At 46.0% G+C, this 13,154-nt stretch overlaps 1 protein-coding gene across 1 annotated transcript; it reads right to left on the bottom strand.

The window, feature by feature from the left end:
* Nucleotides 1-2,067: 2,067 nt before the first annotated feature.
* BIRC5 (baculoviral IAP repeat containing 5) lies at nucleotides 2,068-8,412 on the bottom strand. The gene is made up of 4 exons (XM_063081348.1): nucleotides 8,302-8,412; nucleotides 8,023-8,132; nucleotides 6,432-6,549; nucleotides 2,068-2,157 (listed from the first exon to the last, which is right to left on the bottom strand). Exons 1-4 carry the CDS (start codon nucleotides 8,410-8,412, stop codon nucleotides 2,068-2,070), a joined length of 429 nt encoding a protein of 142 aa, XP_062937418.1.
* Between the last annotated feature and the right edge of the window lie 4,742 nt (nucleotides 8,413-13,154).

The raw sequence follows: 13,154 nt of genomic DNA, 5'->3' as shown, positions 1-13,154 counted from the left end.
CATTTACAAGCTCCCCAGACTCCAACCTGACCTAGAGAACCTGAGAAGGAGGCACACGTTCTTTCTTTGTTTTTGGCAGCTGGCTGGTACAGGGATCAAACCCTGGACCTCGGGGTTACCAGCACCGCTCTCTAACCACCTGAGCTAACTGGCCAACCCCTTGAAAGAAAGTCGAGGCAGTGGCCCTTAGACAAGGGCCTAAGGCTTTATTAGCAGATATCAATTAAGCTTTCAGACACTGGCAGTCATTGACATCTTGTGATAAATATGGCCTTTACAAAATAAAGTTTCTAGAATAGGAAGTATGTGTGGTAGAGGTGGCTGAGAGGGGTCGGCTCCAGCCCATCCTCGCCCTTAGCAGACCCACAAAAGCCCAGACCTGCATCATTACCTTTCGTGCAAAGGAACTAAGGACAAAAACGATTTTTTCCCTCCGCTTCTCTACAAAGCCAGTTTGTGAGGACGAGTTATTAAAGTGAAGCATCCACTTACAGACTGGCACAAATATCAAAAATAAGCAGCGTAGGTAAGCATAGAGGCTAGAGTGCTTTTTTTCTCCTAACAAAAACCACTGCAATATTTTCCAAGTTTAGAGGGAAAAATACATTTTGCTGTCTAAGACGTGGCAGAAATAAATAAGTCGGAGGTGCATTTTCATAGCCGTTTACCCCTGGAATGAGTCCAGATGACACAGATGGGCCTGGGCTCTAAAGCTGTCACAGAGAGGTCGAGGTTGGCCCTGTTTCTCAGCCAGGACTCTCATCACCCCAAGAAGGCTCAGTTTGGGCAAGTAGTCTCAGGTGGCAGGCTAAGAAGACACCCCACGAAAAACCAACAATATTTTAAAAACCCAGTAGGGTCTGCAGCAGTGTTTGAAATTACATCCTTTTTATTTCTCAGAAATGACCGAGATGGCCTCCAGAGGTTTCCAATAGGACTGTAAGGACTCACCCCGCAGCTGGACTTTGTCAAGGAGGGTGAAGTCAAATCTATCATCTTAACATCATTGTTCAGCCCTGCAGGAGCTGGCCTCCCGGAGGAAAGTGGGGAAGTGGTGTGGAACGCTCCCTGTGCCCACCTGCTCCTGACGTGGAGGATGTGACAGATGGGGAGGACGGAGTCCTGAAGGGAGACAGCCGACCAGGCTGACAGATGCACGGCCCGCAGCAGCCCAGAAAGCCCCCACAGCACCAAGCCAAGTAATTTAAAAAGGACTGAGGCCTCTGCACTCTCCTCACAGAGCAAGCACAGGCGTGTGCCGGCGGCTCGCGAGGTCTGTCTGGTCACGCAGCAATCTCACAAATGGGTTTCTGCTAGACGCTTCCTGCTGTCCACTGAGGCTCCACAGCCACCTAAAGAAGTCCACCCTGGTCTCCACAATGACTTAGAATGGCTTTGTGCTTACTTTTAGTTGTAGTCCGTATTGTTCTGTGAAACAGTAATTCAAACAAAATAAGAAAACCATGTTGTGAAATGCTGGGAGGAGCTGGGGACTCTGTGTCGGTTCCCCTCCTTACCACACAAAAATTATGTATCTACAGAAAAAAAAGGTTGGCTGAGGCAGCACAGGGGTGACGGGTGAGGAACCGCAGTTCAGAGTCAACACTCATGGCCGAGCCCACACCCAGGATGGAGAGGACAGCTGGTCCCCAGCGTGGGGCCCAGATGCACTCATTGTGTGTTGAGTGAACAGGGCCATTGGTTCTAGCAGAAGAACGCTGCCCTCTTCCTCACCACTTCTCACCTGGCAAATCGGGAGTCAATAAAGCAAAAGCTACCAAAGAGAGAGAGAGACAGAGACAGAGACAGAGAGAGAGAGAGAGAGACAGAGAGAGAGAGAGAGAGAGAGCGCATGTGCGCGCGCTGGTCACTGTAATGAGCAGCATCAGCTGCAGAGGCAGAAGTAGCCGCCGGTGCCACTTTCAAGAAAAAATGAAAATATAATTGAAATGTTTCATTTCAAAACCTTGACGTGCTCCTTTCCTAAGGGGCCCCCAGAAAGGTTGGAGACGCTGAGGATTACGCCCTGGAGACAATGCCTCTGCCTGGTGAAAAGGCCAGGAGGCCTCACTCCAAGCATGCCAGCTGCTCAATGGCACTGCGCACCTTCTTTGCAGTTTCTTCAAATTCTTTCTTCTTACTGTTGGTTTCCTTTGCCTGGAGATAAAGAACAGACATGTTACAGCTGGCCAGTTTGCTCGGCTGGTTAGAGCATGGTGTTATTACACCAAGGTCAAGGGTTCAGATCCCTGTACCAGCCAGTCACACACACAAAAAAATTTAGGGGCTGGCTGGTTAGGTCAGTCGGTTAGAGCGCAGCCTGTAACACCGAGGGCATAGGTTCGGATCCTCCAGCAGCAGTCAGCTGCCAAAAAAATATAAACATGTGAAACTGAAACAAGAGCTTCCAAATCACTCCTGCAGATAAGATCAAAAAGGAAAAAAAAAAAGCAGGGAACATTTATTGAGCCCCTGAGTAAACTGGGTGCTGTGCTAGGGTGGACATCCAGCTGTATGAGGCAAGTATCCTGACTCGACTCAACTTCCTCCTAACAATTTAATAATAGAAAATACGATGCAATGCTTGTGTGTACCAAGCAACTCTCTGCCTGCTTCGTGCACATGAACTGATGTACTGCTCACAATATCCCCGTGAGGTAGGTAGGGGCTGTCATATTCCTATTACGCAGACGCAGGGACAAGGTCCAGAGTGAAAACGGTCTGTGGCAGAGCTCAGCTCCTCCCCACCACCCTGCCTTGCTTCTGAAACTCCTACAGCAAGAGCCCAGAGCCCTCCTCCTCAGGTGCAATTAAACAGACCCTGTCAGACATCACCTTTTTCCTCAAACAGAAAAATTTATTTTCATTTCCAGTCCCTCCTGAATCCGGCTTCTGACCTTTTCTTTCTGCTGAAAGTGCTCACTCCAAAGGAGCAAATGACAATCATCACAGTAGCAAATCCAGGGACCTCCTTCCCTCTCCTATTTTTTATTTTCCTTAATTTCTCTGCCACATTAAAAAACAAACAGAAGACCTTTATTGCTTTAAATTTATTTTCTAATAAATTAAGCAATAGAGGCTAACTTTCAAAAAATTACTTTTCAATATGTACATTTTTGTGTATCTTAAATTTTGTCCCAGGTGTAAGTCTTCATTATTTTAAAATTCATTAAAAGAAAACTAATTTTTAAAATAATAAGAAAGAAAGAAAACAGCACCTGAAAAATAATGGTGCCCCTTGCAATGGACAACTCTGCAGCTCCTAAGAACCTCGTCTTTGCTGATATGGAAAGATGACCATGGCTTTTTAAAATATATATATAAATATATATATGTGTGTATATAATTTACTTTTCCGTCTCTTTCAAAAAAGCCTAAAATTATGATTGTGTTTTTTGGGGGCAGCTGGACGGTATGGGGATCAGAACCCTTGACCTTGGTGTCATAACACCATGCTCCAACCAACTGAGCAAACTGGCCAGCCAAAGCCTAAAATTAACTAAGCCCCTCTGTACACATGCTGTAATTTAACCATCACTACGAGACGGAGGTCAATATCTCCATTTTATACATTTTCCAATAAAGGGAGAGCTGAAGCAAAAACCAGAAATGTCACTATTGAAAAACACCTGCCATGGAGGCCTCGGTCCTCCCGCTTCCAGTGTTTCACTGTATCCTTATCACACATATTTACAAACCAGCCTTACTAAGAAGTAAGTTTCTCTGTTTATTCCCTCGACTGATTTACAGTATTCTGGAGTTGATTCTAATCTATTTCATTGTTTCAAAAGCCGGAGGCATCGACCAGTGGCAGGAACAAGAATCAGAGAGCAAGGTGCACCCCGGGCAGGACCCCAACCCAGGCTTCCTCATCTGCGGCCCACCTTTCCAGCATCCTGGCAAACCAGCCAGCAGCAGCATCTCACCTTTAGCTCTGGGATCTCAGAAATTCCCAGCATCACAACAGACAGCACTCTTTCCCTGTCTTCAGTATTTGTACACCACAACACATAATTACTTTATCTAGTTCTTTTTAAAAGAATGCCTGACAAACTAGTCCCATCTTAGACTATGTTCTGCAATCACGTAAGGGACCTGATAAATAGACAACAGTTCCCAATTTGCCCCCACAAGCAGGTGGGGCTCACTTGCCAGCACCCCTCCCTGAGGGACATGACCCTGGCAGAACACAAAGGCTCTGGTGGTGCCCGTTCCGTGCATCCTGGCTCGGACCCAGCCCTTACATCTCATTTGCATGGGAAAGTGTGTGGGGACATGAGTTCTCATATTATAAATTATTTTTAACAAACCTCACAATTGACAATCTAGTGCAGCCCTGTCCAATGGAACTTTCCGCAGTGACAAAAATATTCTATTCCTCATTAGTAGAGTGGTAAGAAATGGACAAGAAAAAGTCATATTAGCTGCACTGTCCAGTATAGTACCCAGTGCCATACGTAGATACGGAGCACCTGAAATACTGCTAGTGCAACTGGAGAACTGAATTTAAAATTTTATTTAATTGTAATTAATTTTTATTTTTATAGCCACGTGTGGCAAATGGCTACAGTACCAGAGAGCACAGCTGCAAAAGGAAAGGCAAACAGTTCTTTCATGTCTCCCCACTTTCTCACCAGGATGAGGTATCTACACCTCCTTCCAATCTGGTTCCAGCCCCCAATAGCCATGCACCAGGAGATGGAGACCGCGAGGTCTCCTGGTGGGCTTCTGCTTCCACCACTCGCCCCTTTGGCTCACACACCCAAAACCTACCGCCAGTCCAGCCTTCCTGATCGCTTCTTCCAAGAGGTAACTCAACTACTTCTGCCAGACCATGTCATCATCATGCTTGTAACCCCAGAGCTGAGCACAATCCCCAGCGTCCACAAGCACTTAATCGGTATTCTGGAGCTGGACTGTGTCAGAACTTAGCGTCTTCCTGCTCGCAAGGACAACAACCCAAACTCCTTTGTCTTCCTCAGCACTACGTGGCTCCACCTCTCCCTGCCACGCCCTGCTCTTCCCCCTCTGTGCTCAGGCACCTTCCTCATGACCGTTCCTCAGGTACACAAGCTGCTCTTTCACCTAGAACAGGGGCTGGCAAAGCAGGACCAGCCCATCACAGTCTTTTTTGGTGCAGACCATGGGCTAAGAATGGTTTTACATTTTTAAATGGTTATGGACAAAACAAAAATAACAAATAATATGCAACAGAGACTATGTGGCCCCTGAAGGCTAAAATACTTACTTTCTGGGGCACTTTACAGAAAGTCTGCTGCCCCCACCCTAGAAGGCTCTCCTGAGCCCACTTTCCAGTCCCAACACTGCAGTTCCCAAGACCTCAGTGGAGGAAATAGCTTCTCCACTACCTGCTTTACTGACAACTCATTTCTTCCCTCTTCCTGGCAAAAGACAATTTTAGCCCACAGCATTCAAATGCTACTATATTAGACAGAATTATTTTATACTTATCTCTAAAAAGAACACAATTTTTAAGCTGAAAGGGACCTCAGAAAGCATGGAGCAGGGGCAGTGGGCGTCTATCTTCCATTTTGTAGTAAGGAAAGTGCAACCAAGACTGGCTTAAATTCACAGTCTGCAAGTGGCAGAGACAGAAGTACGATGTCTCCTGACTCCAGCCCGGTGCTTTGCTACGAGGATATTAAGCCCCCCAGTATTTTTTTTTTTTTTTTTGGTGGCTGGCCAGTACAGGGACCCGAACCCTTGACCTTGGTATCCCCCAGTATTTATTCTCTATATGGCAGCCAGACTTAGCAAATAAGAATATAAGGTAACTGGTTAAATTTGAACTTCAGATAAACGAGTAATGTTTTTACTCCCATTCAAAATGTGGGATATACTTTTACACTAAAAAATTATTCCTTGTTTATCTGAAATTCATATTTAGCTGGGGGCCCTGGTCTTTGGAACACCCTGGGCTGCTGGGGAGCCACTTCATTGTAGACTCTTGATTTCTACTCTCCCAATAACCCAGTACAACTAGACAGGAGTCAAAGTCTACCTGCAGAAATCTCTTCAGGTCCAGCTGGACTCTTGCCTCTTCCTAACACATTCTATGCCCCTTCCCAAAATACTCTCTACTATGGGCCCTCAGACACTGCTGACACATGAACATGTAGCTGTGTAAATGACTTCCTGAATGCAGGTCCTGGCTTCCTTCCACCCACCAAGGAACCTCACGCTGAACATCGCTTTACTAAGGAAGCGTGTTTTTCTGACTGCTCAACTCCAAGCCCACACTCCAGGACAGATGCTTTTCTGTCCCTTCGTCCTCACACACACCTAGGGGCTTTAAAAATGCTTCCTGAGGAAAACACAGAGTCCCTCTAGTGTTTTTGAGGGACTGGGTAGTTTAGTACTACGACATTAAACAGGGTTTGCTCTTAGTTCTTATTCCCAGTAATACATACAATTTTGTTCTTGGTTCTTTGCATGTCCAGTTTCAAAAATTCACTGAGGGTTAATTCTTCAAACTGCTTCTTGACAGAAAGGAATGCACAACCAGATGAATGCTTTCTGTGTTCCTCTCTAGAAACATCAATACACGAGCATGTCAGCAGAGGAAAGTCAGGTGAAAGGGAAAAGCAGCAGTCTTTACTAACAGTCCATTTCCATCACCCTCACCTGTCCCACACCAGCAGACAGACCTTGTTCTGCTTCAAGAGCAAAGTGTTAAGTCTGAAGTTAAGGAAATCAGTGCAGGTCCCCAGCCACATTTCCACACAGCTCATGTGAGCACCTTTTCTCTCTGTGGACATTTTCCCCCACGTTCTTGTGGCTAATGTATTTTATCTGGAGTCCTTTAGCAATTAGTAGGAAAGTGTTATATGAGTCCAGAGGAGTTACATGTTAAATCTCTCTAAAATCCTCAAGGAACTATTTGAAATAACTTCATTTCACTGGAATCGTTACATAATCCACTGGTTCAGAACAGTGCATCCCCTGGCCAGGCTTCCCCAGGGAACCCACCTACCTCATACTATCATTCTCTGCAATGGGAATATCCCTGAATCACTGATTTCACTGTAACCAGCACAGTGTTAGAATGAAAACACGGCCGGAGTTCAAAGAATGGCCAATAGTAACTATAACCTGAAAATATATAACACTTAGAAATTCACTCTCAAGAACAATACCCCTGATATTTTCCAGTGATCACTGGTACAACCCCCACGACATCCATTCAGCACTGATCATAACAGCACATATACTCAAGGAAACAGCAAAACTCTTCTGGCCAAGAAGAGAAACAACTTGGGCGATTCTCTAGGGGAAAAAATGAAAGTTGTGGAAGCAATCGATACTGACAGGGAAAAAAGGCGAGAACGGAGTATGGCATTACTTTACAGAAAGACGGACATCATGCGCCATCTGAATGTATACAGAGAATTTAAAAAAAAAAAATAATTAGGTGTCTTGAAGAACAAAATCCAAGGGCCGGCCTGTGGCTCACTAGGGAGAGTGTGGTGCTGACAACACCAAGGCCACGGGTTCGGATCCCATATAGGGATGGCTGGTTGGCTCACTTGGGAGAGCGTGGTGCTGACAACACAAAGGCCACGGGTTCGGATCCCATATAGGGATGGCCAGTTAGCTCACTTGGGAGAACGTGGTGCTGACACCACCAGGTCAAGGGTTAAGATCCCCTTACCGGTCATCTTTAATTAAAAAAAAAAAAAAAAAAAAAGAACAAAATCCAAAACAACACTTAAGTGACACTTTAAAAGGGTGACTTGTGTGTTGTGTGGGTTATATCTCAATAAAGCTGAGTTGTTTTGTTTTTTTTTTAAAGTCCCCAACAAGGAAAGCACTGGGCATTCCTGGGAGTTCACAGGGTCTGCTAATGCACTCGGTTGAACCTGACAGGCATCAAGCACCTTCCACTGAAAAAGTCTTTCTTCAGCACCCACCCCAAGGGCAACCTGGCCACATCAGACTTGATGAGGTTCAAAACAAGAGATTTCCGAGGGAGCCCATCGAGGCTGGCCTCAAGGGACTTACACGGGGTCGTCATCTGGTTCCCAGCCCTCCAGCTCCTTGAAGCAGAAGAAACACTGGGCCAAGTCGGGCTCGTTCTCAGTGGGACAGTGGACGAAGCCGGCCTTGGCCATCTGCAAGGGACAACACAGCGCGTGAGCGGACGCGGAGGCCCAGACCTCCCGAGGCCCCCCGTTTCTGCGGAGGGAGCTCCACGGTCCGGCACCGGGCGGGGGGCGGGACGGCCTCGCTGGGGACAGGGGGGGCGGGCTTGGGGGACCCCGAGAGGCCGGCCGGTCTCACCCGCTCCGGGGTGCAGGCGCAGCCCTCCAAAAAGGGCCAGTTCTTGAACGTAGAGATGCGGTGGTCTTCGAGATAGAGCAGCCAGGCCGGGGGCAAAGACCGGGAGCCCATGACGCCGCCGCCACCGGCTCCGCGATTCAAATCCGGCGGGCAAGGGCGCACCGCGGGGCCTGTCGGGAACGCCCCGCCCCCTGGAGCGGGCCGCCGCCCGCAGCCTTCTGGGAAGGCGAGGCTGGGCGGCGCGGGGCGTGCTGGGAGTTGTAGTCCTCCCGCCGCGTGGCCCGTCCCACGCTTGGTACTGACAGCTTTCAGAGTGGCTGCAAGAGGAGCGGAGGACGGGCTGTGTGGTCCCTGCCCAGCACATATGTGTGAAGCCCTTTCAGCCAGCAAGCTCGTCTTTTTTTTTTTTTGGTATGGGGACCCGAATCCCCATCCGAACCCTTGACCTTGGTGTTACAACACCCCGTTCCAACCAACTGAGCTAAAGGCCCAGCCCTGCAAGGCTCCTTATTTGTTTCTTCGGGCTCCCCACTCCTGGAACCGCCTTATGCCAGCTGCACCTCCCCTTGTCCCCATCCAGGTAGAAGGGCCCTGCATCCTCCAGAGGAAAGATTTCAGATTAAATCCACAGCACAGCTAAACCTCCACCCTAAAACAGGCTATTAACTCGGCTCTTCTTTTATCAAGCGTTTCCACTAAAGCTTCTTGGAAGTCCAGAAACGGACCCTGGAGGCTCTCTCTGCCTCTCCACCAGAACTCCAGCAGAATTAGATATCCTTGCAGGTCAATGACTGGAGCTCTAGCTATGCTGCAAGCTGCAGCACAGGGCTCCAGATGTGAACAATCTCACTCGAACATGCCCCTGTCAATGGGCATTCAGGGATCCAATTTTGTGCCATTACAAATAATACCGCAATAAATATTTTTGTATGAATATCATTGTGTCCTGGTACTTTTGCTTCCATAGGCTAGTTTTCCAAAAGTAGATTGCTAGGTTGAATGTGCATTTAAAATGTTAATATCTGATGAACGTTACTTTCCAGAAAGGTGCAGCAGTACTCATTCCCACCTGCCACGCCTGTTTCCTTGTCAGCACTAGGTATGGTCTCCTAACTTTTGCCAGCATGTATCTTTGGTCCATTTACCTATTGAGTTATTCCTCTTTTTCTTATCAACTTTTAGGAGTTCTTTGCGTGTATATATTACATTTATTAGCCCTTTATCTGTATGTGTTGCAACCTTCTATTTTACAGTTGAGAAAACAGGTCTGTGCAGCATAAGTGATGTCCGTAGAGGTCACATGGGCATTAGAACAGGACCTTAAACCCAACTTGTCTACCTCCCACCCAGGGTCTTGAGCATTCCAGCTAGCTACGACGATGACAAAAGTCAATATTTATGGAGCTCTTCTATGTATGCATAAAGTAAGTACTAACTAGTAGCCTACTACGCGCCAGTACTGTTCCAAATGAAGATAGCCCAGCGGGAAATAAGTCAGACAAGGACCCTGTGCGACACAAGATACCGCAATAGCGCATCACGTGCAGGACAATGCTTTACTTGCTTACGTAGAAAGTCATAGTCTTAAGTCTTGAATATGGACCATAGATTTTGGTGATAATCTGATTGGGGTTTTAATTCCACATCTTCCACCAAGGCAAGTTACTTGGCCTCTCTGAGCCTCAGTTTTCTCAGATGTCCATTGGGACCAGAATTACTCAGAGCCATGGAACAACCCTTTCTTTCCTACCCCTTCTCCACCAGCAGGAACATCTCATAGACCAAAGACAGCACAGTAGGTCCCTTGGGAGGAAAATAGCTTAAAAAAAAAAAAAAAGTCCTGTCTGTGACTTTTCAATGAGAACCCCCATGTACTAAGAGCAACACTCTGAAATGCCTCCTAAACATTGGGTAACGAGGGTGCCTTCAGTGCCTACTCTGAAATAGAGATGGGTGTGGGAGCCAAAGACGTGACTATGGTAGAAGGCCCTATAAAAATCCTGCAGAGTGCCATCTCTCCTGCAGTCCTGGGTGTGAGTGGACAGCACAGGGACAATCGGCCTGGATCACAGAAAAGGGAAGCCCAGGGGAGCAGGCACTTGCCTGTAGACTTGGCCAATCCAGGCCCAAAGTGGGGCTACGGCTCCCTGGGTATGGCTGCTGGCTTGGCCTGATGCAGATATGCTCCAGCCGCCAAAAAAAAAAAAATCTTCTGGAGTCAACCCCATCAAGCCAGTGTATTTCTGTGATTTCTTTTCTTTTTTTTTTTTAAAAAAAGATGACTGGTTAGGGGATCTTAACCCTTGACTTGGTGTTGTCAGCACCACGCTCTCCCAAGTGAGCAAACCGGCCATCCCTATACAGGGATCTGAACCGTGGCCTTGGTGTTATCAGCACCACACTCTCCCAAGTGAGCCACGGTCTGGCCCCAAAGTTGACTTTCAATAGTTGCGTACAATCTTTCCCTAAGATTTTTTTTTTTTTTTTTAAAGATGACCAGTAAGGGAATCTTAACCCTTGACTTGGTGTTGTCAGCACCACGCTCACCCAGTGAGCCAACCAGCCATCCCTATATGGGATCCGAACCTGCGGCCTTAGAGTAATCAGCACCACACTCTCCTGAGTGAGCCACAGGCCGGCCCAGATTTAAAAAAAATAATTTCTTGTAACCATATACAAGAGTAACATATATAGCACTGATAAGATATATATTAAAAAGTTAGTATGCCTCATAATATGCAATAAAATCTCAACATTTTGGGCTTTGGTTTCTTTCTGTTTCTGTGGTAAACAAAAGGGGTATAATTAAGCTGAAATATTTGAAATGCTTGCATTTTTCGATCATCCTTTTTGTTATATATATTTATATACACACATAGTTATATGTATATGGTAAAATATATATAACATAAAATTTACCACTGTAAACATTTTTAGTTCATAGTTCAATGACATTAAGTACATTCACAATGCTGTGCAACCATCACCACACCGATCTCCAGAACGTTTTCATCTTCTCCAACTGAAACTACCCATTAAACACCAATTCCCCATTTTCCATAAGATTTTTTTCTTTTTTTTGGTGGCTGGCCAGTAAAGGGATCCGAACCCTTGATCTTGGTGTTATCAGCACCGTGCTCTACTGAGTGAGCTAACCAGCCAGCCCAAGATTTTGTAACAAATATTTAATTCATAGATCAGCTTTGGGCTATCTCAAATTTTACCAATAATACTTCCTATCATTTTGAAACTTCTATATTATTTCTACCAAGTTCCAAATGTTTTGGGGTCAAATTTTGTTGCTGTTGTTTTTGGTGGCTGGCCAGTATGGGGATCTGAACCCTTTGACCTTGGTGTTATAGCACAGCGCTCCAACCAACTGAGCCAACCGGCCAGTCTGGGGATGGAATTTTTAATGTCTAAACTTAAGGTTTAGCTCAGTTTTAGCAAAGACATTTACCACGTGCCACTTTAGCTGTTATCAAATAAATTTTGCTTTGTTCACTTCTACCAGTAACAATCATTATGAATTGGAAAAGAAGCTGGTAACTTCGATTTATTTTTCAGCTTAGATTTTTCACAGGAAAATTGTGAGAAGTTTGTGAAACAGAGTTGGGAGAGAAAAACACAGAGATTAACACAAAGTCCCAAGTGGGGCCGGGAGGGAAGGGCGAGGTTGTACTGGCTCTGTGGATTGCTGATTTCTCAGGGTCAAAGCTCTTCCCTGTCCATGTGAAAAGGCCAAGAGCACTTTCTTTGATGGCCTGAGAGTTCCAGTTTTCCCACGTCTTAGTCTGTTCTCTGTTGCTTATAACAGAATACCTGAAACTGGGTAATTTATGAAAAAAATAAATTTATTTCTTATTTATTTCTGGGGGCTGGGAGTGCCAGGTCAAGGGGACACATCTGGTGAATGCCTTCTTCCTGGTGGGGACTCTGCAGAGTCCCAGTTTGGCACAGGGCACCATGTGGCAAGAGGGCAAGAGCTGGTTCACATGCTAGCTCAGGTCTCCCTTCTCCTTATAAAGCAACCCGCCTACACTCAGGATAATCCATTAATCCATGGATGGATTAATCCATTCATGAGGGCTATCACCTCTTAAAGGTGATATCACCCCCTTTCTAATAGCATAGTCGGATTTCCCACCCTTCTAACACTGTTTCAACATGAGATTAGGAGGGGACATTCAAACCATAGCACCCCAACCCTGCCTAACATCTCACATCTTGATCTTTGCCCATCTGTGGTTACAAAACAGCACGTGCTTGTTTTAATTGTTATCTCTTTGTTTAAAAGGGAGGCTGATCACCTCTTCTCAAGTTCATTGGCCATGTAATTTCTTTTCTTTTTTTTTTTTGGCAGCTGGCCGGTTCGGGAATCCAAACTCTTGACCTTGCTGTTATAACAGCACGTTCTAACAAACTGAGCTAACTGGCCAGCCCCACTGAATTTCTTTTCTGTAATTTTGTTTGTGCGTGCCCTTGTCCCCTTCTCTGCTGGATTACCAATATTTTTCCTATTGCTTCGGAAGGGTTTATACATAAGAGACTTGGCTTTGCTTGTTATACCTCCTCCCAGTTAGTTATTTGTCTCAGGACTTGGCGATACGGATTTTTTCTTGCAAAAATTTAAAATTTGTATGTAGTCATATTTATCACTTTTGCTTTCTATTTCTGGTTGGTTGGTTTTTGTCATGCTTCCAAAGGCTTTTTCCACTCTAAGATGATTTATAAAAGGTATTCATAGAAGATTCCTTCTGGTTTCTCCTGGGTTTTGCGTCAAAGTCTTGATCGCTCTGGGAAGTATGTCACTGGAAAGAGCGTGCAAAGCGGGGGCCGGCCTGTGGCTCACT

This window comes from Cynocephalus volans, chromosome 16 (assembly GCF_027409185.1).
Source record: "Cynocephalus volans isolate mCynVol1 chromosome 16, mCynVol1.pri, whole genome shotgun sequence".
NCBI lineage: Eukaryota > Metazoa > Chordata > Mammalia > Dermoptera > Cynocephalidae > Cynocephalus > Cynocephalus volans.
This window is presented reverse-complemented; position numbering and strand designations above follow the sequence as displayed.